Source organism: Melospiza georgiana, chromosome 2, assembly GCF_028018845.1.
Source record: "Melospiza georgiana isolate bMelGeo1 chromosome 2, bMelGeo1.pri, whole genome shotgun sequence".
Classification (NCBI taxonomy): domain Eukaryota; kingdom Metazoa; phylum Chordata; class Aves; order Passeriformes; family Passerellidae; genus Melospiza; species Melospiza georgiana.
The window spans coordinates 76846981-76873502 of NC_080431.1; the positions used below are offsets into that span (position 1 = coordinate 76846981).

The following is a 26522-nucleotide window of genomic DNA, read 5'->3' on the forward strand; positions in this document are numbered from 1 at the left end:
GAGCATGTGTAACACCAATTCTACCAGAGCTTTGAGGGCTGAAATAAATTTCTTTGTTGCAGGTGGCTGCCAAATACCAGCCAAATAATGCTGAGGTCCATCTTTCCACTTCTTACTCTATTTGAAATTAGTGTAAATGGTAAAGGAAATTACCAAAGGTATTTAAGCAGTCAGCTCCTCAGATAAGCCATGCCACTTTTATGTCTATACTTTCTATAGGTTAACACTTTAAAAATATCCTCCTTTAAAAAAGCATAAAAATATTTAAATATACCCATTTAAAACTGCCTTTTCCCTTTCCTGCAAGAAATTACAAGCTACTGTAGCACTGGAGGGGCCAATGATCATCTATTAATGATTTGAATGGACAGGCAATCATTCAAAAGACTTTGATCCTCAGGGGCAATTAGGAAGACATTGAATAGGAAGTGCTGACTCTTTGCATTGAACAAACATTGAGTTTAACTGCTTCATTTTAAAACATGCCTTTCTAGTCACTTCCTTGAAGGTTTCAAAGAAATGTGGTGCTTCAGCTGGAAGCCTTTCTTCTTCATTATTAAGAACAATTGGGAACTAAATTAAAATATAAAGTGTTCTCCAGAGAAGAAGCTGATTGTATTTGGTAGACCATCTGCTTCTATTGTGGAAATCTTGGATACAGCTCTTCTTTAATCAGAAGGGGTCAAAGAATAGCTAGTGTCAAATCAAAGCAAGTAAATGTGTTTGTGGCAGGATTTCAGGTGTTCAGCACAATGCTTTGTTTTCTCAAAAGGTAGTTCCCACCTTGCTGGCAAATTTTTAAAAGGTAGGAAGCTCTCTGTCATTTGTATTCCTCCTTTGCGTGTGGTGATTCTGATTGAGGGAAGGAGAAGTGAATTATCTCCAAAAGCACCATTTTTGGTGCTTGCATAGTTTAAACATGAAGCAATAGTCAGGCAGCAAGGTAGGATACCAGGAATCGCTAGATGTATCCCATAGCATGTGTCAGAACTGAGCTGGCTGTGAAAGCACCTACATCATATTTTAGGACATTTGAGGTCCTAAAAAAGTCCCACAAACAAACACAGATACCTCTCTGTTTTATCAGCAAAATCCTTCCTCCTTTAACCCTGAGATGGGTGGATGCAGGTTGTCCAATTCTTAGATGAAGCAATCACATCCCAGCCCAACAAAGTGTCTTCAACCCCAAACTATGAAGGAGACTTGAAAACCCTTTTTTTTCATTGAAGGCGGATCATTGAGCTGTTAGGAGGGGAGGCAAATGGGGAATTTACAATAGTGAGCATTACCCTTAATGTCCCTCCTGGTGCTTTTTTAATTTTTCTTAACTATTGTCTTGTGTCAAATAAATCAACAGGCAGGAAGCAGAGCCATGGGACCTCCCAGCTGCAAGCTTAGAGTCTTCACTTAAACAACATGTAATCAAGCTGCCTTTTGGGCTCCATTCCTTTGTGACCTGTTAATTTTACATTTCTAGCTGCACAGCAGCTCTAATCCATCTGGGTTGTGGAGAGCCTGGTATGCAGGATTCTCTGTTCCCACATGACTGCAGTCTTGTCCTGGTGTGCAAATTCACATTCATTCGGGCAAAAGATGATTTATGAAGTCAGGTTTTCCATTTCCTGAGTGAGAGTTTTAAGCCACAGATGGAAAGCATTTATGTATAGGAAATAATTTCAGACACTAGGAATGACACAGAGTGCTGTACAGAATTTTTGGTCACAAGGCAACTGCTGAAATCCACACAAGAAGTGCCCTTGCAGAAAACCCCTTCTTCTTGCCTCATGGTGCCTGGCTGAGTGACCTGGGTATGTATGTGTAAAAGATGTGAATTCATGATACTACAAAACACTGGGATCTTCAGTCAAGACACTAGATCTCAATTCCAGATCTATGAATGTGTTCTTGGGGTGTTAAATCACTACAACACTCAAAATGTCCCCGTGCTCTTAGATGAACAACAGCTTGGATCTGTCTAGTCCGGGACTTGGCCACACAAACAAGTAGAGCAGATAGTATATGCTACATCCAGGTTTTGCCTTCTTCCTACACCAGGAGGGCCATAAAGCCACTTCAGCCCTTGACTGTCGTGTGTTCTGCCACAGAAGCCTTGGCCAGCACTGAAATGGAACAGCAGTGTAAGAGAAAAACAGTTTGATTTTTTTCTTTAATGTTTGTTTTACTGTTCCCGTTCTTCCTAATCTTTGTTGATTTATTGAAGACTGACAAACCAGTGATTATTTCATGCTGTAAGGCTCCTTTCCATAACACTGGATGTCACAAAAATATGGTTTATTCTGCAACAGTCAATTCTACCACTTATACAAAAATCATATGATTTCAGTGTAGAGACAGTTATCCAGATAATTACAGTCAAGTTTCTTCCAGAGACAGGACTGAAAGCAATACATTTACTTGAGTTAAAATTAACCCTGAGTAATTCGGTGGTGAGATTCAGCTTTTTCTCAATTAGGAGGAAAAAAGCAAAGCTCAGGTATCATATTGGAGAGCGTGTTATTGTAGATCTGAGTAAGTATGAAGGTTAAAGAGGAATATGTAACCACCACATATCTTATGCTTGTTTCTACACAAAGAGGGGAGAGCACACAACCAACCTCTAAAAATGTCTTCTCAATCACTGAGCTTCAGCTGTTTTTCCTATTCCAAATCCCTTATACTTTTTTGTTTAACTTATCTTTGCTCTATTCTAACCTTCTTTTTCTCAGTTTCTCTCATTCCATATTTTTCTCACCTTCCTCCCCTTTCTCATTTTTATTCTTGTCCATTGTGGCATCAGTCCTTCTCATTTGTTCCTTCTCACACAGTGTTTTTCCATTTTCTCCTTTTCCCCATGCTGCACGGGAGGCTTTGGAAAACCCTTCTCCTTCCAAGGAGTGGCCTTTTGGCTTGAGTTGGCTTAGGCTTAGCTGTCAGCAGTGCAGTGAGGTGCTTGTAGAAACCAGTGGAGAAGGAAAGCCAAACTTCTCCATATGGAGCCCAGTGCCAGTACAGGTGAGCTGGGGAGGGTGGGGTGCCTGTGCAGAGGTGGGCTGTGAAGCTTTTCCAAAGCTTGTGCCCTCCCCTCTGTTATTTAAGCAATTACACTGACATATACGGGCATATATTCTTACATAAATATGGATTCAAAACCTGGAGTATTCTTAGTGCAAAACAACTGGCTGAGGTTTTCAGATGAGAATCCCAAAAGACTTCTGTCTTGCCTTTATGCCTTTTACCACTGCGCTTGCTGCAAGTCCAGGCTCAGGTAGGGATCATTAATGTGTTTTGTTAAGTTTGATTCTGAGAAAGTCTTTATTCATTGTTCAGGGCAAGATCAGTTGTTAGCTGAAAAAAAATTGCTATTTTATTCTTTCCTTTGTTTCTGTAGCAGCTTTGCCTGGGTGAGCAATCTCCAGGCCAGCTGTGGTACCTGCAGGGCTTAGCCCTGAGAGGGCAGGGGAGAAGGAAGCAGCAGAGCCTGGGAGCTGCTGTGAGAATGCTTTTAACAAACACTATGGAAGCACCTGGTGGCTTCAGCTGTAGCCTTAATCCAAACATCCTAATTGATTGGTTCGGTTATTTATTACACTTAGCTTGCTGCTTTGGGCAAAGCAACAAGCTAATAAAGGGCCAGCAGTTTGTTTTTCAATTTTTTGCTGACTGGTGTGCTTTTTGGGGGTCTCTTATGCTTCAGTAAGCATGTCTTGTCTTTTCTTCTCCCTGTGATCTATCGCAATCATCTGCCTCTCTCTGCTAACTCCTTCGCTCCATCAACCTGTCCTAAGAGATGTCCATTTTGTTGACCATGTGAATTATTATCTTTGTTTGTCCTTTTTTATTCTAAATGCTGTACCACTTCTTTTGTTCACTGCTCCGCTGAGTAAGTTGTTTTGACTTTAGTGTTTTGTTGTCTCATAAGCAAGTGGCAATAATACAAAGATAATCAAAAGCCTGAGCATCTTCAAAAGAAACTTGGAAAGAATGTTCCTCTTTATTTGACTTAACAGCATCTGCTGATGCTGATTATGGTGTCCACAAGTAGCTATGGAGTAGGAGTAATGCAGTATAGGAAAAACTAATATGTTAAAATCAGAAGAATCATGATCCTGAATACTTGGTTCTATCAATATGAACTTTGATTTATTTGTATGATTAAATAACTCAGATGATGCTAAAGTCTTCGCAAATTTTCTCTGCTAAAGTGAATCTGAGTCCAGAAAAGAACAGCCATATCACACTGGCATGGTTGAAATGTTGAATTCTGCAAAATAATCAAACCCTAAAAGGACTGGAGTTTGATCTCTAATTTTTTTCCACTAAGAAGGCGGACACAGGTGACTTAGGACTGAGGATAAGGGGATTTAGTCTGCCACAGAAAATTCTGTTACCCATTCAGCAAGTTTTAGGGCATCTTTTGCTGGCACTTAGCTACAGGGGAAAGGTCATGCAAGTCAAAGCTTTAAATTCAAAACATGAGCATAATGGGCCAGAGGCCCCAGATGCCTTTATATCATCTAAGTTGGTGGTGGTGAAACAGCCCAGAGAGCAAGCAGGGTTTCTCCCTGAGTATTGTTTTCATTCCAGGAGAAGGGAGACAAGAGAGTTTTCTACTCCATGGGGAGTATAACCAAAGCTTCTGCAAAGAGCCTGTCATGGAGCTTCCTAGGCAGTGAAAGCTACATGGTATTTTACAAAAGTGTACACTTTAATGATTGTTAATTGCAGAGTGCTCTTTTAATACATGGGGAGCCTTCAATATCTGAAAATCTATTGAGCGTCATGTTGGAGACAGAGATGGAGAAGGACATGGGGGCTTTTAGGAGGGCGTTTACTCTGTGTCAGCAACATCATGTGTCTAGCTGAGCAGGGGCAAAAAAAAGCCAGAAAAAATGTCCACAGTGGGTTCCATTGACCCAGAGACTAAGAACATCAGGAATCTGAAACTATGTTTACAGCTTTACTTCCCTCTTAGGAACATTAACACTTCAAAATATATTATTATGGTACTCATCCATGGTTACAGGGCTTTTCCATGATTATGGTCCTTAGTTGTTTGGTTTTTTTTCTGTGGGAAAGAATTTGCACAGATCAAGGTTGACTCATAAAACCTTTGAACACAACTGTGTGCAACAACAGCTTTAGACATCCCATTGAGATGTAAAGACCCAAAATATCCACTGCTATTAGTACTTAACTTTTTATCACCAGTGTGGCAGTTAGAACAAGACGAGAAATGAATCTTCCACCAGGTTGTCAATCAGACACTGCTGATATTTGGAATATAGTAATGAAATCACTTATTCAGGTGACATCCTCATAAAATACCTGCTGTTACAAGAGTGTGTTTCCGAAGTAAATTAGACTCTTTGTTCTTGTTTCAGGTTGACTTTTGTGGTTATAGCAGAAATTGCATGATATCTGTTTGCCATATGAAAGGGGATATTTATAGACTTTTATTTTGTGCTTGAGAACAACAACTCAGAAATCCTGAATAGAGCAGTAGCTCTCAGCTTTTACACTGTTTTCTGAATTTTTTAAGCCACTTGATAATCAAAATGCTATTCAAATAATTCTGGTTTTCAACATTTTGCACTTTTGTATGCATGGTGTGCATAATTGTCATTCTCATGGCTTATCATTGGAGAACTTCTTACAGCCTTTCAATACTTTAAAAGGAGGCTTTTAAGAAAGATGTAGAGAGATGTTTTACTAAAGTTTTTAGTGGCAGGGCCATAATGGTGCTAAATGAAAAGAGAATGGATTTAGATTAGATATAATTAATTGTTATTATCAGGCTGATGAGGCACTGGCACAGGTTGCCCACAGAAGTTGTGGATGCCCCATCCCTGGAAGTGTTCAAGGCCAGGTTGAATGGGGCATTGAGCAACCTGGTCTAGTGGAAGGTGTTCCTGCCCATGTTAGTGGGGTTGAAACTAGGTGGTCTTTCAGGTCCCTTCCAACCCAAACCGTTCTGTGATTCTGTGACCTGTGTGATGATGAGATCAATGTACGCAGGAAGCTTTTTGCTTTAGACAAAATCTACTAGCAAAGGTACAAAGTTAACATTAATACAAGTCTTTTAACTACTGTGTGATAACACCGTATCTATGTTACAGATAATTTGGTTGTATTTTCTATTTTGGGAAGTTGTAAGACACTTTTCAAACATTGAGCACTGAATGATGACATGGAATGGTTGATCCACTTGCACAAGTGGATGGATAATGTGCAGAAAAGCTGTAGCATCTTCCAGAGTGTCAGTTCTGTTGTTAAACTGAAGCAAGATGATCACTTGTTAAGACATTTCCTCTCATGTATTTTAAATTAATTTTAGTGCCTGTAAAAAATGCCCACTGCACCCAAAGCAATGTTGAGTTTTTCACTTTTATTTGCTTGCAGTAAATAATGATCTACAATAAAAAATTTCCTCCTAAGGGGAGAAGAAGCAGCAATAGCCTTTTGGGGAAACAATGGCCTTGCAATGTGTTCCTAAAAATCTGTGTGGCACTAAGGCTGAGATGTCCAAAGGACATAGGAAGTCAAATGGTGTTACAAAGAAAGCAAATGACTGGCTCAGTTCTCCCTAGATGAGGAATGCCCACTGTAAGCTCATGCAGGTCATTCTATCATGAAGATGTCTGAGAGATGGAACTGATGTTAAGCATTAGCACCAGCAGAATTTAGGCCTGACTGCTGTCTAGAAATGCCCGAGTTTGGAGGAGTGAAGAGTACAGTTTCCATTCTGCTTGGAACTACAAACATGCCTGTAGCTACAAAGATCCCATGTCAAACATAGGAAGTTGTGTGCTCAGAGCATCTAAGCCCTTGAGCTCTGTAACAGCCCTGCGGCGTCTGGGTAACACTCTGGTCCTTGGAAACGTCCGGCCTGGATGGAATTATGAGACAGCATCCAGTACTGAGCTTACAACAGAACTGCTGGCAGAGAGCTGCATGAAATGCCTCTTGGAGCTTGCAACCCTGTAAGCATACAGTAAGTTAAGTGAATTAACACAAAATTGCATTTTAATGCCCAAACAAGTGAATTGAGTTAGTCCTTTAATCTACTGTAGTTCTCCTTTTCTTTTCTGTGTACTAGAAAAAAGCAGATTCCTACCTGATGAGGTTTTGTGAGGTTAATAGCTATGAAGTGCCCAGGCACTCTGATGATGAGGGCTGTATAAACACAAAGATATTATGCAAGCATAGTGATGCCAAATGCTTAGTGCAGATTTCTTGTTCATGGTCTAATTTCATCTCTTCCCTTTCCTCCCTCTTCTCATTTTCTCTGCAGAGTATATATCCCTTTTAGATGAAAATACTTGTTCCTCTTCTTGAAGTACCCTGGTTATATTACCAGTGGTGTTGGTACCATTCCTTCTTGGTATATGTACCTGTATAAAAATGAGTGTTGAACAGGCCTTCAGGACACATTCCTTTTTGTGCTTCCTTTCTGTGTGGGAGTTTAAGGAGTGTATTTTCTTTCCTAATGGATAAAACTGTTAACAAACACAGTCTCCATTTACATGGTAAAAAAGAATTTTACGCTCATGTTTTGTGATGTTGTAGTTGTGCAAAGACAACCTTGTTTATGTTAGTAAATGATAGGTGACCTAATTGAGACTGAAGTGGAATAAATTCTGTATTTTGCTAAATTGCCTAAACATGCTGTCTTCAGAGAGCTACTCAGATTACTTTTCAGTTCTCTTGTAAAGATTGTTTCTGATGCAAAGGTTTAAATAAACTAACCACTTGTCCCTAACAATGGTTGCCAATCTCAGGTGTATGTTTGTGAATAAAAATAGAGTTCTAGGCCATGGAAATGGTGTTTCTTTACTGGGTTTTTGTTTTGTTGGTTTTTTTGGTTTTGGGGTTTTTTTTTAGTTTGTTTTTTTTTCTGTTTATACTAAATGGCTGTGATGTTAGAGCCATTGTATAGTTTCTTGGAGAAATTATAGTGTAAAATATCAAGGCTTTCCCTTAAAAAAGAAATGTCATTCCAAATGTAGCAAATATCAGATCATTTAGCTGTGTAGAGCCTGAAGCTAAGCTGGATACTGATTGAGTATGAAATGTTTATGTTGGGGTGGAAGAACTGATATGGTAAGCCACAAGCCACATTCTTTTGCTTTATATTTGAAAGGGCAAGTATTAGGTGTATAAGCATATGATTTCCATACTCCTCATACATGCATTTGTTTTTTAAGTAGTTTTTCTTTTTTCCTTAACTTTACTTGTCTTCATGTAATGCCTTGAAATAGACTCACGTGTGCCCTGGGTGACTTTGCATGGCCCAGAAACCTACAGAGAGCTTTGCCCTGCTGTGACACAAATCTAAATGGTGATGCTTGTTTTCAGTTCTCAAGGATATGTCTTTGATCTGAATAGAAGAGGCTGAGTTGTACGAAAGAATGCTCAGACATAGTTGCTCACATTTGTGATGCAGAGCACAAAGGCATGTGCACAAGATGGGTCTTGAATTGCCTGTTTTTACTTGGTCTTAACCAGAAAAAGCTGTCAGAGATGTCTGTAAAGGCTTCTGTGTATAATTGATGGGTAAAAAAAAAAAGAGAACCTATATAATACACTTGTGAATATGGCAAAACAAACTGGAGTGCAGTTCCCTAGGATTTATTGGTATGTTAAGAAATAATACTCCTTGTATTTCTTGTATTTGTGTTCACTTCATTGTCATCCCAGCCTTGGGAGCTTTGTGAAACACTGTGCCTGGTTATGCAGACCATGATTCAGGAGTGGTTCTGCTGGAAGAAGCAGAGTGGATTGTTACAGGTGATGTAAATCAAGTGTAAGTGGGTGGAAAGACCTAGGGAGCTGGTATGGTAGAAGCAGCAGGGGCTGTCTAATTACATTAATCCCATTCTTGTCCTAAAGCAATGACCACTAATAAGGCACTGGAGCGAGGGTTTAGAAAGAGAAAGTGCCCCTGTAGTTCTGCAACTCTCCCAAACAGAAAAAGATGACTTTTCTCATTGCTCACCACAGCCATGCACCTGTTTGGCCTAAACTGGCACCTGCAGCCGATGGAAGGGCAGATGTATGAGATCACGGAAGACACAGCCAGCAGTTGGCCAGTGCCAACGGACGTCTCCTTATATCCTTCGGGGGGCACAGGGTTAGAGTTACCTGACAGGAAAGGCAAAGGAGCCAGTGAAGGTATGGTTGCTGTGTGTCCATGTTGTGAGTCCTCTGTCTGCCTCTAAACTCCAGCCGTCCAGTCTCATGTTCCATTACCCTCAGTGCTGCCATCAGCAGGTGCTTCTCCAGTCTTTCATGTCTAGAGCTAGTAGCTGTCAGTCCTGTTTCCATATGTTTCTAAGTTTCATACCCCTCTGATGTCCACTAATGCAATTAAACTGTGTGAAACCTTCTCCACACATTCAAGGCATTCTCACAGACTACAGAAGGCCAGCATGAAAACCCTGCCACAAGTGGTTGTTTTCATGGAAAAACATTGTCTCTTGAAAATTAAATGATTCCTGGAGCACTGGATCAAGCTTTTTCTACAGAACTACAAAAATGTTTGAGTTGGACTATTTGTTGCCACTTAGCAAATGTTTTGAGGACCAAATTACTTACTAAGAGCTATTACACTGTAATTTTTGGCATTCCAGAGTTGAGCATAGCTTTGCAAAAGTAGCCAGATAAAAAGCCTAGTCTCCATAAAGTATCATGGTGTTGATAGAAATTAGAAGCAGCTTATGGGTCCTCAAGTCAGCAGCACCTTACTCAGCAGCTTTACATCACTGTGTTCTTTTTTTAGAGGCACCACTGCTAAAAGTACTTGTAAGCTCTGCAAAGTCTTATCCCTCGCCAGACATAGCTGGAGAAATGAGAAATGCAAACTTTCAGAAAGCTTTTTTGTTTGCGCGTTAAGCTTCTCTGTATATAATTATGAGATACCAGTAAGGTAATAGACTATTCTTGATAGTTCTTTTGGTAGAAGTTTTTTGCACAGATAAGATGTATGCTAGTGTTCTTGCAACTCGCTAAACTCAAACATTTCCATATTGTTCCCTAGGCTTTGGCTGACAGCCTGTGTTTAGATGTTTAATTTAAATTAATTGTAGCGGTGTTTTCCTATAAGAGTTTTTCTGTCTTTATTAGTCCAAATCAAGGCCATAATTATGTGTGTTCCTTAAAATAGTGCATTTACTGGTAACTGATGGCTGCCATCAAGTTGCTACAAGGAAAAATCAGCTAAGCAGGTTATTCTCAGCAAACCTTACTAGACAGTACAGCAAGCTGCAGACAGCCCTGCTGTTGTACTCAAAAATACTTCACGACAGATCCTTTTCTTTTCCCCTCTAACTTGCCATATGGTTCATTTTTGAATCATCTAGCTTTGATCTGTCCATTTCCTTTTAAAAGTCAAAGTAAAATGTAGGTATTCAAAGCCGCCATCCAAGCCAAAGACCTCCACTTAATTTCATTTTAGCCACGTTTATATGTGACATGAGTAGAAGTTTTGATTGCTGCTCTGTTAAAAGAGAAATCTGGGAAGTAGCATAGTTGTGTCATGAGAAGACCCCTCAAGTTAGTGCTTTGTATAGATCTTAGGGAATCTGTAGGCTTTAGAGGAAAATACCATGTCCTGACTAAAAAGCACATCAGCACATCTTTGGTGCAGGAGTAATACTGTCCAGCCTTCAAATGCAGCTCTCTCCCCATCAGGTAACTGTGTAACTAATTCTGGGCTAGCAGTGCTGCAGGGCTTCTGTTCTAAACCAGAATGTCTGTGATTGAAATCTATTTTAAAGAGAATTGAAATATATTTGAATGTCTTCTGAATCAGAATGAAATAGGCTAGAATGTGTTAGGAGCATCCTTAGTGCTGATCTGAATGAATCATTGCCAGTGTCTTGCCAGCTCTCAGTAAGTCATCCTTTCTCATCTGTGGCCGTGCTCCAGAACAGCATTTACCTCTGTTAAGCCCAACCCCGTTTACCAAAGCCCTTAATCACATGCTTACATTTAAGCATGTAATTGACTGTGGTTGAAGTCAGAGCTGTGTGTGTTTTTAAGTGTTTTGATGGGTCATGGAACCATCCTGTGAGAAATACAGAGAGATTCAGCAAGGTCTGAAATGAAATAGTTCATTTGGATATGAAGAAATTAGGAAGAGTTGCTACGGTAACTAAAAAGTTCAAGGTAATGTGCAGAAAGAGCAAAGTAATTGACAGCCCAATTAAGAACTCAGACCTGAAGTTAATTTTAAGGAGTCGGGTATTCTGATTAAAAGCCAATTTCTGATTAGAAGCTGAAATGGCTTTTTTATTGTACTTTCTTCATGAAGTATCCAGTCCACAGGGCCTGATCTTATTGTAGGCTGCAACTGGTGAAACAGAGAGGGATTTCAGGGACTGAATTCAGAAGAGAGTTTCTCCTATTTGACTTCTCTATCAGGACAAGCTTCAACCTCTGGCAACATGACATAACAGCTCTTAGGATATGTGCTTTTCAGACATACAACTGTCCACCAAGAGGAGACATAAACTTTGTAATTGTGTGTACAAAAAATTATTTCTGTGAGACTGTCTTTTGTAATCACAGAAGCATTTTCTTTTGCATGAGCAAGTGCTGATCTTTACAGAATACACCCTGTGCTCATTTTCTCCAGGCTCTATCTTGCATAGCAACATCTGTCATATTAAATTCTCACCTTCCCTGATTCACTCTGATGTACAATCTTTATTAATGAACAATCATGGGGTTTATCAAATACTTCAGGTTTTCATCTGAATATCTAAGAATCTATAAAACATGTCAGTGGTAATCAGAAAAAAATATATCCTTCATTTGAACCAGAACATGTGATATCTTTAGCTCTTCTTTAATAGAATCCTCAGTCTTTTCATCTTACAATAGTGCAGTAAGAACTTTGCATGAAGACATTGGAGCTGTTTCTCATAATCCTGGGAGTGTGAAAAGAAAATTTTAGTATGCGAAATAAATACTATCAATCCAGTTGATAAAGTAATTCCCTTCAAAATATAGCTGATTTATTTTCCTTGTACAATTAAACTCTATTAGCCCAGAAGGATTCAGAAAGAATGCCCATTTACCTAAACTGTTTCCTATTATCTCCTTTATTATATACATGGACTGAAAAAAGATAAAAGTCAGCAGATTTCCTGCCTGTACTTCTTTGAGAATGATGAGCAAAGATAAATGGAGATCTTATAAAATTAAGAGTAGCTTTTTTTGTATGAACATACAGCCTTTGCATATATAAACCTTTTGTGCTGGTATGCATAGAACTTCTGCCTCAAGATAGCTCATGCCATCAAGTCCTGCTCCAGCAGTATCCTTAAGCAGTTGCTGACTTTAAATCAGGGGTTTAGTGTTACTGGAGCCAAAAGTTCTGCAAGGAAAAATTCTCCATCCTTAATAGTTAATATGCATATACTTTCTATATTGATTTTCAGAGACAGCTAACAATTTACATCTGTTTCTGGAGAGTTTGTGTTGGGATGGTATATGGAGAAATTTAAGGCAATACTATATTTAACATTATGTAATCATAATGGAAATGTCATTTGAAATAATAAAATGCAGTGTTCTACAAGTCCCATTTTCAATATGGCAAGTAAATTCTGAGACTATTTGACATAAATTCATGATAGATGGGAAAGGATTTTTTTTCCCCCATCCTCAAATGTAGGTACTGGAAGAAAAAAAAATTCATAACGTGATTTTCGTACAAAAGAATGTATGTAGTGAGAAGTTCCCTTCTCAATTTGTTACAATTGTTTGCTCTGTCAAATGCAGAGTAGTGTGTGCTGTAATGGCATGGAGATAAGAAACAAATTTATTTGCATTTCCTAAATTAATAATTAGTCCTTGTTGGTGACATGTTGCTCTCTTTGCTAAAGCCAGAGTCTTTCAGGTGATGCTACTGCATGCTTTTCCACTAGAAGTGTCCTTAATAAAGGCTGTTTGCTAAGCAGTTGCCTTCTTCATCATCCCTGTGTTCTGTGCCTAAAGCTGTGGCCACTGGTTATAGCACAGGCTGAAAAGGGAACATTCTGGCACCTGATTTTTCATTCTGCCCCTCATTCTCTAATCTTCCTTTGGGTCCAGATTTTTTGAAGCAGCCATCTGCTTTGGGAGCTATAACTGCATAAATTTCCAACCTGGAATTCCTCAGGTATGTTTTTCGGGGTGCCAAGCTCCCTGCTGACTCCCTTGGACATTATGGCATGTCCTGATCCCATTTGAATACCCAGGCTCTCCAGCCTGGTAGTTTTAGAAACAGATGCCTCCATTTGTCTTCTGAAAGAAAATGGATAATAATAGCATATTTTACAGATTATATTGAAACCCAATTAAAACCTCTAGTGGTTCTTAAAAGATACTACTCAAGTGCAGGGTATTGTCTCCTTTTTGTATCTCAGTCCTTTTTTTTATTTGCCTTTTTTTTACTCTTTCAAATACTGTTACCACTGTCAAGGATTAATTTAATGGAGAAACATTTTCCTTTCCCCACTTAGGCATCGTTCATGCTGCTGTTCCCCACCCCACCATTCCACTCTGTGGTACATCTATCTCATTCTCACTACACTTCTCTTTACTAATTTAATGATGACTTCTCCATTCCTAAACTTCTATTAATGTAGGATATAATGTCTGATGATTTATTCTTGTCTTTGGAATGTAATTACACACTCTGTGATGTTACAGTTTAAACAAAAGGCCATTTTTCTCCAGGTTGCTCTTCCCATGCTCATGTTTTCAAACAAAACAGTTATTGAAGCCAGAAATAATCCTGACGGGTTTTTTTCCCATAATCGTATGGATTGGCTAGACAAAGTACTTTGAAGACTTCAGGACACTAACAGACTATTTCTCAAGATCAGTGTCAGAGATACCAGTATGATTAGATTACTTTCAGGATCTAAAGACTAATTCAAGAATTTTGTTCCTGTGTTTTGGCAGGAAAGCCCAGTAGTTTCTTTCCAGACGACAGTTTTATAGACTCCGGAGAAATTGATGTAGGCAGACGAGCCACACAGAAGATCCCTCCTGGTATCTTTTGGAGATCTCAGGTGTTCATCGACCACCCAGTGCATCTGAAATTCAATGTGTCTTTAGGAAAGGCTGCTCTTGTTGGCATCTATGGCAGAAAAGGACTCCCACCATCACACACACAGGTAATGGGACCTTATTTCCTTAATTAAATTATGTTTCACTTACTAAATTATGTTGTCTCAAATTGATGTTTGTATGATGCATTATTTCATCTATTTCTTTCAAGAGTTTGTTGCATGCTTGCAAGATGCCCAAGGTCATTTATCCGGAGAACGTGAATCAAGAGATAATTGAAAAAATTTACACAAATTAATCTGGTAGGCTGTAGGCAGGGGAAGAGCAGGCAGTTGCCTGAGGCAGCAGGCTGCCAGAGGAGAAGAGTTTTGTGAGGCTGGTGGCCACTGAGGGTACCAGCTGGTTGCTCCAAACAGCAGAAGATACCACCTTCTCCATCCAGTGCTTTGCACAAAGGCAGCCACACTCAAACTGCATCCAAAGGAATCTTCTCTTAAGCAGATTCATATACATCAGGTCTGTCTCTCTTCCAGTCCCTGCCTTTCCTGTCTCATGGTAAGGGCAGCAAGACCCCAGTTGGCCACCATTATGTGAGCAAGGTTCACTTCTGTCTTCCATGTCAGAATGCCTTGAGCAACCCTTCACATGATGTATGCTGACTATCTGCTTAGACTGAGGTTTGTCAGGGCCCAGTAGTGTATAAGAAAAGAAAACCAGTTTTTTACAGAAAGCCACCAACTTAGGCAGAAATCAAGATCCAAGTTATTATTCTGTAGGACTAAAATGAAAGCAGATGTTTTTTTTAATACACCTTGATAAAAAAACATATCAAAAAATCACTTTGTGAGAAAAGGTCTTAAGAACCATCTCCCTAAGTAAGGAATTTATACTTTTTTTTCTCTCCTTTCTGTTTCAGCTTCTAAGCTGCTTTTACCCAGATTGATTAATACATTAGGGCATAATACACTGGCAGTGCAAAGTGTCTTACTCCCACTGGCATCAGCAGGTTATCAAAGAATTAGCAGGTTTATGGTAGTGTGTCTTGCCCTTGCTCTCTACTATTAGCTGAAAATACTAGAGATTTATAGAAATATGACACCTTTTTTTGGTTTTGAACAAACAAATATGTTTATTATGATCTCTGTGGATAATGTGGTATTTTATACATATTAACACACCTCCCACTTATTTCTGTTAAAGAGATGTCATAAGTCTATGCTTCTCTATGTACTTTTCTGCAAAATTAAAATATATCAGTAGGGTCAACACATCATAATTCCAGTGCCACAGAAATGGTGTTACTGCCCTTTTCTAATCAGTCTCTTTTCACAGGGAGATTCAAACATTTATAATTTAAAAATCCTGTGTTAGTTTAAAAAAAACTCAAGTCATGATTGCATAGTACTAACTTTAGATCAGAACTCTGTATTCATTTTATTTTATTATCATCTTAAATTTTGTTATGGAACAGAAGTTATTACACAGATAAGTTCAATTGTTTAAGTAAAAAACCTAAAGTTTAACAAATAAATCTCACTTTTTCCACAGAGTGCAGTCATTGATTTCCCATGAGATCCTAATTCCTGCAAGCAGATGTGCTCAAGTGTGGGCTCCATTGTCCATGAGGCCAGAGGTCCTGTCAGGAGCCTGTTCCAGCACAGGCTTGGGATGGGGTCACAGCCTTCCTTCAGGCATCCACTTGCTCCTGCACGGGTCTTCTCGCCAGGTTGCTTGCAGGGGGATCTCTGCTCCCCTTTGGAGCTCCACAGGCTGCAGGGGCACAGCTGCCTCAACATGGTCTGTGCCACAGGCTGCTGGGGAATCTCAGCTCCAGCGCCTGGAGCCACCTCCTGCTTCTCCTTCTGCGCTCACCTTGTGTCTGTATAATTGGTCTCACTCCCCTCTTCTTTAGCTGCAGTTACTTCTGTGCAATAATTTTTTTGCCTTCTTAAATATGTTATCAAGGAGGTGACAATTGCTAACATCACTGAGGGGCTCAGCCTTGGCCAGTAGCAGGTCTGTCTTGGAGCTGGCTGGCATTGGCTCTTTCAGACACAGGGAGAGCTTCCAGCAGCTTCTCAAAGCAGCCACCCCTGCAGCCTCCCCTGCTACCAAAACCTGGCCATGCAAACCCAATGCAAGGCTCAAAGTCATGGCTATCCATGCTTAAATAACAAACTATTCCAAATTCTCTTTGGCAAACGTTCTCTGGCTGTGGTGATTGTTTTCTATTTTAGATTGCCAACAGCTATGGTCACTAATAAGTAGGAAGAAAATGTAAGTTCCAAATTTCTATAGTCTTAGAAATAGATCATGCAGAAGCCCATAATAGTTTACTATTGACAAAAGGCATTTCTTCTTATTCTTCTCAACAAATCATAATAAGTTACACAATTTTGTTGTGGTCTATTAGATTTAATCTTCCTAGACCAAATATTTTTTAGAACTCATTTTAATAAATCATGAATTTTAGGGATAGGTCATCACTGCTTGCGGAGAGGTTTTTTCCATTTGTACAGTTTGAATTGATTAATATGGTACTTTATCAATTACTTCCTTTCTAGCAGTAACTAATTGCCTATTAAAAATCCTTGAATGTATTAAAATGCAATAAAGCCCAATCCATTTGTGGGTCAGTTAGTATTTACAACTAGTAACTAGTAGCTTGGCGAAATTCATCAACATATGCAGCAGCATCTTGCTAATATTTATTAAAAAAACCTTTTGTTTTTGGCAGAAAGCCCCAAGTATAACCCAGACTGAAGTAGAACAGCAGCAGCTCACTGTACCTGAGTGCCTTGAAATTGTTTTCATCTCACTACATCTAATATATAGCAGGAAGTGGATGCTTGTAAGCACAATCCACAGGATATTTCTTAGATGTCTGCTTTACAATGAGGCAGGTTGCATCCTGGAAGTGTCTCTTTGCTTGCAATCCAGTGATTCTAGAAAACTAATTCAAGCTGCCATGGAGATAACAGCACTCGGTGAAGTGAACTTTACCTATAGTTTCTTGAATTCTATTTTAAAAGTCGAGTCAAGCTGTTCCATCCTGCTCCAAAATGAATGTGAAAATACTTTGGGTTTTCTCTTACTGGTTTTACATTCTCCAGTTCACTTGTTCCTTACTCAAACTCAAGCTCTGTTGAGACATTCCCAGCACCCAGACACCACAATGATGTCCTCTGTCACTGTCCTGCTCAGCTGTGTCAGACATGGTCACACTGAGACCTGAGGAGGCATCAGCCTAGGCAAGAGTTTATGCTCAGAGTGGCTACAGAGACCTGGATCCCAAAGTGTCTTTCAAACCAACCACTTGCCAGTAACCTCTTAAATCCTTCTGTTTTCATAGAATCATAGAATATGCTGAGTAGGAAGTGACCTATGGGGATCATTGAGTCCAACTCCTGGCCTTGCACAGGAGACCCCAAGATGTGCCTGAGAGCATTGTCCAAACACTTCTGTGACAACTTCCCTGAGGAGCCTGTTCAGTGTTCAGCCACACTATGAGTGAAAAAACTTTTCCTGATATCCAGCCTTAATCTCTCCTGACTCAGCTTCAGGCAGCTTCCTCAATTCCTGTCCCTGGTCACCACAGACAAGTAAGAGATCAGTGTCTGCCCCTGCACTTGCCCTCAGTGAGGCAATTGCGAACTGGGATGAGGTTTGCCCTCAGTCTCCTGTTCTGCAGGCTGAACAGACCAATGACCTCAGCCACTCCTCATGCAGCTTCCCCTCCACAGCTTCACCATCCTCATGGCCCTCCTTTGGATACTGTCTAAGAGCTCAATGCTTTTCTTATATTGTGGCACCAAAAACAGACCCCAGGACTCGAGGTGGGGCTGCCCCAGTGCAGAGCAGAGTGGGACAATTCCCTCCCTTGCCCAGCTGGCAGTGCTGTGCCTGATGTCCCCCAGGGCACAGTTGAAACAGAAATGTGCATTTTTAATTGCGATTGTTTAGAATTTGTACTTGCTTGTATTGTTAGATTTTAGATTGTATATTTTTATAACTTATATATATATATATGTGTCATATTTTTCCTAAACTGAAACTCTGTCTCTGGCAAAGCTAACTTGTATAGACCCCCAAAAGGAATGACCTTTGCAGTATGGCAGCTTTTACATTCTCAAAAAGACATTTCAGCACCAAATTTGTGATCTGATCTGTATACTGAAATACGGCCGAAAGAAAATAGAAGTTAAAGCAAGGATCAAAAATAATTTCCTCTAAATAAATGATAAAAAATACATAATTAAAATAATCTAGGGATGAATTTTGTCATTTTTTATGCAAGCTATGTCATACATAGCTTATTGCTCAAAATGTTCTTGGAAATAAACACTTCTTTTTTTAACTTAGTAGCCTAACTTCTTTTTTAACATTTCCTACATAGGAAAGAACATGTCATCAAGTCCTTATCTTGGTTGACTTTGAAGACCATACCAGACAACTTAATAACAAGCACCCAAATTTTGCTACAGTAAAGTGAAAGGGGATAAGCAGCCTAAATATTGATGGCACAGTCAACTAACACTCAGCAGCCATTCAGTGCAGCAACATTTATGGATTCAGAAATAGGTGGTGTTGTTTCTTTCTGCCTGTTTTTCTTCTTCCTTCCAAAAAAAACTCACAAACTTACCTGATCAGCTCAATGAGAGAGGTAAAACCAAGTGAAGTCAGGGAACAGAAAAGCTAAATAGTGCCTCAACTGTTGGATTCTGCTTGCAAGGTGTCCTGGTCATCTAAACACATGATACAAGTCAGATTAGATAAGGTTCATTTAACATTTGTGATGTCTGCTAGGCTTATATCTGCCTCATCCCATTAGTATAATACCAGACAAAATACAATTATTGTGGAAAATCAGTGGAAGGTTATTTAAATAGGGGACTAAAGGGAGTTGCAATACTAGTATTAACACAAAGCGGTTCAGTTAAAGTTACCTTTGCAAAAAGTAAATTTATCCTTTTGAAGAAAATACCTAGAGCCATTCCTTAAATGAGACTTTTCTATATTGTCTCTTTTCCACCTTCAATTTTTTATGATCTTTTAACCACCTTTCCTTTAACCACTTTTTCCACTTTGTTTTAAGATAAAATCCTTGTTGGCTAAGCAAAATACTTCTGCAAAACCTCTACCAGAGTTCACTTTAAAATATTTTTTATTTTTCCCTTGGTGACCCCTAGCAACTCTGGCAAACAACCCAATTGGGCTAGATATATTTTTCTGTCTTATTTTCCATATTAGCCAAGACATAAAAAAGATAACAAATAAGCTGCTTAGTGTCATATTTACAGTGCAGTTGAGGCATGATCTCATGATTTCCTGCCTATATTTCTACAGAATGAGAACATCTCAGTAAGGCAAATATGCTGCAAGTCACCTTCTAAACAAAGATGATTTCAAGATTTATATAATTACAGGAAAATATGTTCAAATACTAGCTATTTCCAAAATGGTTACTTGCAGGTAGTTCAGGAAAGTACTTGAGTTACCAGAGCAGATCCTGTTTATGATGCTTCTCCAGACCCAGAATGAGAGATTAAGCTTGAGGATAGCTGATAAACACACAAACATCACTCCCTCTTGTTTCAGTTTGACTTTGTCGAGCTCCTTGATGGAAGACGTCTGCTGACCCAGGAGGCGAGAAGCTTGGAAGGACCTCAGCGGCAGCACAGAGCTTTTGTGCCCTTGGCCAGCCACGAGACAGGATTTATCCAGTATTTAGATTCAGGAATATGGCATTTAGCCTTCTACAATGATGGCAAGGAATCGGAAGTGGTTTCTTTCCTTACTACTGCTATTGGTAAGGATTTCCTCTATTATTCCTAAACTCCTAAGTATGCCTTGGGGCCAGGTATTAACACACGTACTCGGATTGCATGATGGCTTTGTGTGGTTTTGGAGAAAATGCTTGGAGGGGATTGTATGTAGCAATATGCTGAACACTGTTAGACCCTAAATGTTGAGTAAGTATTTTGTAGGTCTTTTAAGTAACTATAATCATAACGAGATTCTGCACAGTGCCAAACATGGATTACAAGCTGGAAAATCCGTGCTTTATTTTCTTACTTTGATTTTCCTTTTATTTAGTTGGCTTTTGTTGGTTTTGCTTGGTTTTTTGTTTGTTTGATAAGGTGTTTTCTCTTTCTCTAGCAGAGGTGTAGGAGTGATTGAAGAACAGAGAGTAGCACCATTCCCCAGTTCTGTGTGACAGACAGTTCTGCCATTGAACACCATCAAAATCACTCAAGCTGGAGTTCAGGCAGAGTACTGGGGTTAAAACTCCAAAAAAGGGCACTGTAAGCCTTGGTAGTAGCAACCACAGAAACAGGAATCCCTGTTTCTCCTTGCTAACAGAAGGAAGCTGAGATTGCTTAAGAAGAACAAATTAACTAAATTCTGATTTCTCTGGCAATCAAATGCCCTGTCAGTTCAGCTCACAGGTATGGATTTGCTGCTGTCCATGAAGGAGAAGATGCTGCCAGTGGGTGCCTGACAGCACACTGAGTATTCTTCTTCCACCCTGTAAATATCTAAATCTGTTTCCGATTCAGTAATATTTAATTTTAAATTTGTTTGACCTGCTTAAACTGTTCATATACCAAAATTCATTTGGTTGTAATTTAAAGATTAGTCCATAAAACTAGCACTCAGCTTTCTTCTGACCGCAGTGTTTAATGGACTTTTTTTCTTTGCAGAAAAAAGCAGACTCATTCCAAAGCTGCCATTAATCCCTCTCCCAACAGAGGCATTGGTGTTGAGTCTCAGCTGTCTGCAATAGTTACCTAAGAGCTAGGGGCTGTAATTTGTCTTGGCAGGTTAATTAAAAAGTTTAGGTCTTACTAAAGCAAAGTCATTAACATCCCAATATTCCATTTTAGCACTAAAGTTTATCTAATGCAGAAATGGAAACTGCTGTAATACTGTGTTTTAAATTTAAAACCTGGGAATGTGATGTTCTGTCTTGTTTGCAGCTGAGCAACACTAGCGGTAGTTACTTCTAGAAGTATGTTAGCTTAGGAAATTGAAGTCTTACTTTATAGAATGCAGATTTACTTCCATTTAGTTTACTTTAGTAATTTGATTTTTTACTTACAACAACTACAGAAGCCTAAGACATTCTTCTGAGGGCTTTTTCTCCTTGTTGAAGAATGTGTTGAGTTCAAAATTTCCCATCACAGGAAAGAAATCAGTAAGGCTCTTAGAGCAGAAAACACATTTAAAGCACTGTCACTATTGTTCTTGTTTTCAAAGTGATGCTTAAGTGTTCTAGCCAGACTTTTCTCTTGGCCTCATTGCACTAATATAGGGAAAAACAAGGAGATAAAAAAAAAATAAAAGAAGCATTCTTAATTTGCCTTTGAGCATCAAGGGAATGGTGAGGGTGAGAAGCATGTCAGATTGTCTTCAAGGCAATCTTATTTTTTTTGGTTTTGCTCTGCTGTACCTCCATGACTGCATGATAAACAGAGCAGTCCATGGTATGGAGCCCATGATATATTCGATATATCCCCTGCTGACCTTGAATCATTCAGGGTTTTTGTGATTCAGAAACAAGGAAGTTTTCTTTTGCTACACAGGTGGGAATCACTTTATCCACTGGCAGCTGTACATCAACACAAAGCTGTAGTGTAAAAAACCTGTTTAAGTACAAGCTATGAATTTTGAAACAGACTTAAGTAAAAATTTTAGGTAGGAAAATGTGGCTTATTGGCTAGAATCTGTCCAGAAAAGTGCAACATTTGTATAAGTACCATAAAAATCACTGTAATAGCCTTAACAAGGTGGTACCTTTGTCCTCCATCTAGTTTTAAACAGGTTGTTTGAAAAGAAAATAAATAAGCAGTCAGGTGTTTTGTGTAACTCTAATGCTTCAGAGCCTTTCTAGTGTATTCATGAAGTCTGGCAAGACATGGCTGCTAGATTGTAAGTACATAAATACTGTAGTACTGTAGTGTTACTATTTTTTTTCACTGCCCAAGTAAAGAGAATAAGGCAACCTGACAGTGCTTATGAACCAGTGTGTAAAGCTGCAACACAAAACAAATAAGTCACACATGATGGGAGCCTTAGATCTGTCTGTGCAGGGTAAGGAACCTTCAAAGGAATTGTGTTGACTGTCAGAGGCAAGCTGCCATTTCATTTGATTCCTGTGGCAAGACCACCTAAAATATCTCCCTTTATTATTCCACTAACATAGGGTTTACAGTAAGAGCAAGTTTGAAAAGTATAGCTGCGATGCAGGAAGAAGTAGGATCCAATGATCTGAGAAGCAGACCAGCAGCCTAGAACTCCTGAATTCTGATTGATGTGTTAATTCCTCCCCAGCCTAGGCTCATGCTTCAGCTGCTCACTGTGTAAAACTGAGGAGAGTGACATTTCTCTGGAGATGCTGTGAGGATGATAGAACTGCTGGGAAAATGAATGAAGCATTAATTAATAATCACAGATAGTAGTAGAAAGCACAAAATTGATAATGGTGATCGTAATGATAAGTTCATAAAGTCAAACTGTGCAGTCATTGCTTCAGGCAAACATCCCCTGCGAGTGAGGACTCACCAAAATAAATGGCAATAGCTTTTACTTCAGCAATAAACATGTTGGATGGAAAGACTGCTGATTTTCCAAGTCTTATCTGCTATGTTTCAACAGACCGAGCAGTTCAGAGCCAGCAAATCATTGCGGGCTCTGTATGACAGTATCAACTGCAATTACTGTGCAGTTCTTGCCTGGAATGATTTGGCTTCCATTATTCTAGTGAAAACTGGAGAAAAATGGAAAAAGGCATCTGTATTCCCAGTTTGATAACGCACAGTTAATTTCATAAATTGTGAGGCTGTCCATTATACAGCTTTGGAATGTGATAAAGCTATAACTAAATCCACTCAGGAACGTTAGCATAGATTTTGAGGGCGGGAGATGGCAACTTGGCCTGTTTTCTAAATGGGTGTGGAATCATCCTCACTGAAGGGCTAGGTGTTTTCAAAATGTGTGCCTGCTACATGCACTGAATGTAAACCTGGGGAGAATACAGCCTTGTAATGCCTGTCAGAGCTTATACTTCTGAATAATACAGGAAATCCAGGTGGAGGGAAAAATATCCTGGAAAAGTTTTCTGCCTTTAACAGCGTTTTTATATCCCATTCTTCCAAATTACAATTCATCACATTATAAAGGAATGGATGGTCAAGGTCTTTCAATAATAAATTAACCTTTTTGTAAATTACATTGTTGGCACTTTCTGAAATTCCTAATAGAAACACTTCTTTGAGAAGCACCTTGTGGCTTCACAATCTGCCACGATCTGCCTGATAGTAGTAATTTATTTAGAGCAATCTTGTCTAGTGAAGCAAAACAGTAGGCTGAGGAATCAGCTGGAATCAGCACATCTGTGACAGATTTTGGCCAAAAGTCTGCTCAGTAGAAGCAAGAAACATCTGAGAACCTGAAAAGAGCATCTGTGGAGTCAAAGTGTCTTCCAGCAGCTGTTACTGCTGAGCTCAGGCAGTCTCAACTGTGCAGGGCCATTGAGAAATCAAAAGGAAAAGCAAAATCAATTGTCTGTGAGAGGAGAGCATTGCTGTTTACCAGCTTGTCACCCAGCAAGCGACAAGAAACACATGTAGAACACCCGAGGTAGGATGCAAGGTTTTATCTCATTCCTATCTTCTACATGAGACAATGCTCTAGTTAAGAAAAGGACCATTCTTTCTGCTCCCTCTGCCATCTGTAAAAAAACCCTGCTGTAAGTAGTTTCCTCCACTGAAGTGCAAGATGAACTCCAGTGTGATTTATAAGGGGCTGCCAGCACATCCAGCACCTGGTAATAGACACCAAAAAGGCACAAGCCCTTCCTGCAACAGCCCAGAATGTAACCTACCCCATGCAGTCCCTAGGACAGCACTTCACACTCAGGAATGGAGAGTGTGAGCAGAGGAACACTTCATAATAGGACTGAGCTCAAAGGAGAAATTGCAGGGCACAGAAACAAGCATGGGACTGGGAACCCTCCTTGTGTGAGAGGTGACAATGGCTTCCTTAGCACTGTGTGAAAGTGCCTTTGTGTTTAGCTTATTCTTAGCAAAGGGAAAAGCAAGTATCTGAGTGGCTTGGATTTGCTTCCATTGCTTTTGCTGCTTATGTTTAAGTTAACTTAAACTCTAGCAATTTCCACTTCAGAGAGGGATACAGAAGTGTGATCTACTTAAAGTCTCAAAGCCATTTCTGTTATTTACACTTGCTTTGCTAATGTCTGGAAAAGTCTTATTTGGTTTCATGTAAATATTGAGGAGTCAGGATACTGTGCAGAGTAACATGGGATGTGATCTGTTCTGGCTTGCACAGTGCTTTTAGCTTCTTAATGCCACAGTTACTCAACTTAAAAGTCCCCCATGTACTATTAGATCTTCAGGACTCTGAAGGAGGAGAGGTGGTTTTAATGTCCCAGCTACCCTTTTCTGAACTTCTCCTTAGGCTAAAGAGGCTGAAAGTTCAGCAAGTACTTTGCTGAATCAGAACTCCTTAACTGCTAATGAGACTCCAGCTGCTCCGTGGAAGAGCTCAGTTCTCACCTATTGCAGGAGTATGGTCATCTTAGCCCTTCTGTTTCAGAGAGGAACATGGAGCACTTCCACCTTGTGGTAACCCTCTGCAGATAATTAGTTAGTAACCCATTCCTGCCCACACTCACAGCTCTTTTTTTGCTCTGCGTAGAAAAAAAAAATACAGCAATATGAGAACTGTGCCAGGAAGGAAAATCACCTAATTTTTGATGTTATTGATCTCTGTGCTACAAAAAATAGCAGAGCTTTGCAGGCTCTGTAAATAGTTGTTTCGACTTTGGCTCTGTATGCCCCCCTACAAGCAGATGTCTGATGCTCTGTCAGATGGGTGATGCTTTTTTTGATTACTCTCTTGCTGCTGCCAACCCTTTTTTTGATATTTTGTTTCCTTCTTTCTGCTCTTACCTAGCTTCTCTGAGTGTGGCCAAGCTCATAGGTTTCAGGTAGTCTTTAGAAAAGATACAGTCGCTCAATTCATGTAGAAAGCAAAAAAAATGCATTTGTGAGTCCCTGCCAGGCTGTGCTAAGTTTTTCTTTCCTTGTTTATTTGATCTCATGAATGACATTTTGTTGACAGGTCTGCTTGACTGAAAATGCTTATCTTCAGAGCAGGTTCAGGTTATGCTGCAGCACTGCAAAGTGTCTTCCTTTAAACATCCAGCTGGCCACAGAGTGTGGGGGGTCCTCTGTGAGAATTGAACTTATCCATACAGAAGATTGGCAAGAAGACAGGAGCCAAATCCAGCCCAGTCGGATAGGTTCAGTATCACAGGGCAGGACAGAAGTGTGGGGTGAACTCCCTCTGCCTGAGCTTTGTGAGCTGCAGGAATTCTCCACTCCAAGCAGGTGTTATGGTGTGCCTGGTGAAATTTCTCTTTCATCCAGCCCATGTGCAAATCTAGTCTGTTCTCTTTATAGGGCTTAATAAAAAATAAGCATGGGCTGAGCCTGGATTTGGAACTAGAAAGAGGGCTGTGCAGAAGTGAAACTTTCCACATTAGCTTGCACTCCTTATATCCAGAATTTGTTTGCTATTCTCAGTAAAACAGTGATGATGATTTTGGATAGATAGTGACACAGCCCTTAAAAACTTTAGCAGCTGAAAGTCAACAACAGTTTTATCAGTGCACCCTTAATCTTTTCATGTTTTTCCTCAAAACTGATGAACAGCCTTATTTCCCAGTGAAGTGAGCCAAGAGGGTGAGCATGTTCCAGTGTTGGAGTTTATCTCTGTGTCTGCCTTTTCAGACAACTCCTACCAGATCAAACATTCCTCCTGGTTTTTAAATCCCTTTCAGCTTCAGTCAGTAATGTTTGTATGTGATCCTATGGTACACTGCTCCCTAAATGTTAACTGCAGCTTTCTACCTGCTGCTGCTAAGATCAACAGCACTTCCAAAGAACAGGAAGTCAGACCAATTGTTTCAAATCTAGATGTTACTTGTAATGACCTTTTTTCTCTCTGCAAGTGTCTGAAACAATTCTTGCATAATAACCCTTCTTCCCAAGCCATAATGGCAGGCAAAATTATTATTTCAGGATTTTGCTATTGAAGACGTAAGGCATCTCTAATAAAGAGGAAATTAGGACATGTCTCAAAGATAATTAAATAATAAGAAGCCTTTAAAGGTCAAATGCTTGGCTGTGAAAACTTCCATGGCCTCTCTGTGTAGAGTGTATCTCTTCACTGATGATCAGTGAATAAAAGCAAGCAGTAGAAAATTAAAATGTGTAAAGCTAGCTTAGTTTTAAAACAGAGATGTGGTAACGTATTTAATGTTATATTTGAACTTTTTCTTTAACTTTTTATTTTGATTTCTATATGTACACACCTCTTTCAATAGGTCTTACAAGTGATAACTTGAGTGGAGAAAATAGAAAAATGGACAGGTA

The 26522-nt window shown here is 39.5% G+C and overlaps 1 protein-coding gene across 5 annotated transcripts in view; it reads left to right on the forward strand.

The window, feature by feature from the left end:
* The window catches only part of TENM4 (teneurin transmembrane protein 4), a 594684-nt gene that overhangs the window by 409378 nt on the left and 158784 nt on the right, over window positions 1–26522 (forward strand). For all 5 annotated transcript variants that reach the window (XM_058018885.1, XM_058018886.1, XM_058018887.1 and 2 more), the window contains 3 exons: window positions 9001–9171; window positions 13954–14168; window positions 19660–19870. In XM_058018885.1, coding sequence (XP_057874868.1) covers window positions 9001–9171; window positions 13954–14168; window positions 19660–19870 — 597 coding nt within the window. The remainder of the gene's footprint in view (window positions 1–9000; window positions 9172–13953; window positions 14169–19659; window positions 19871–26522) is intronic.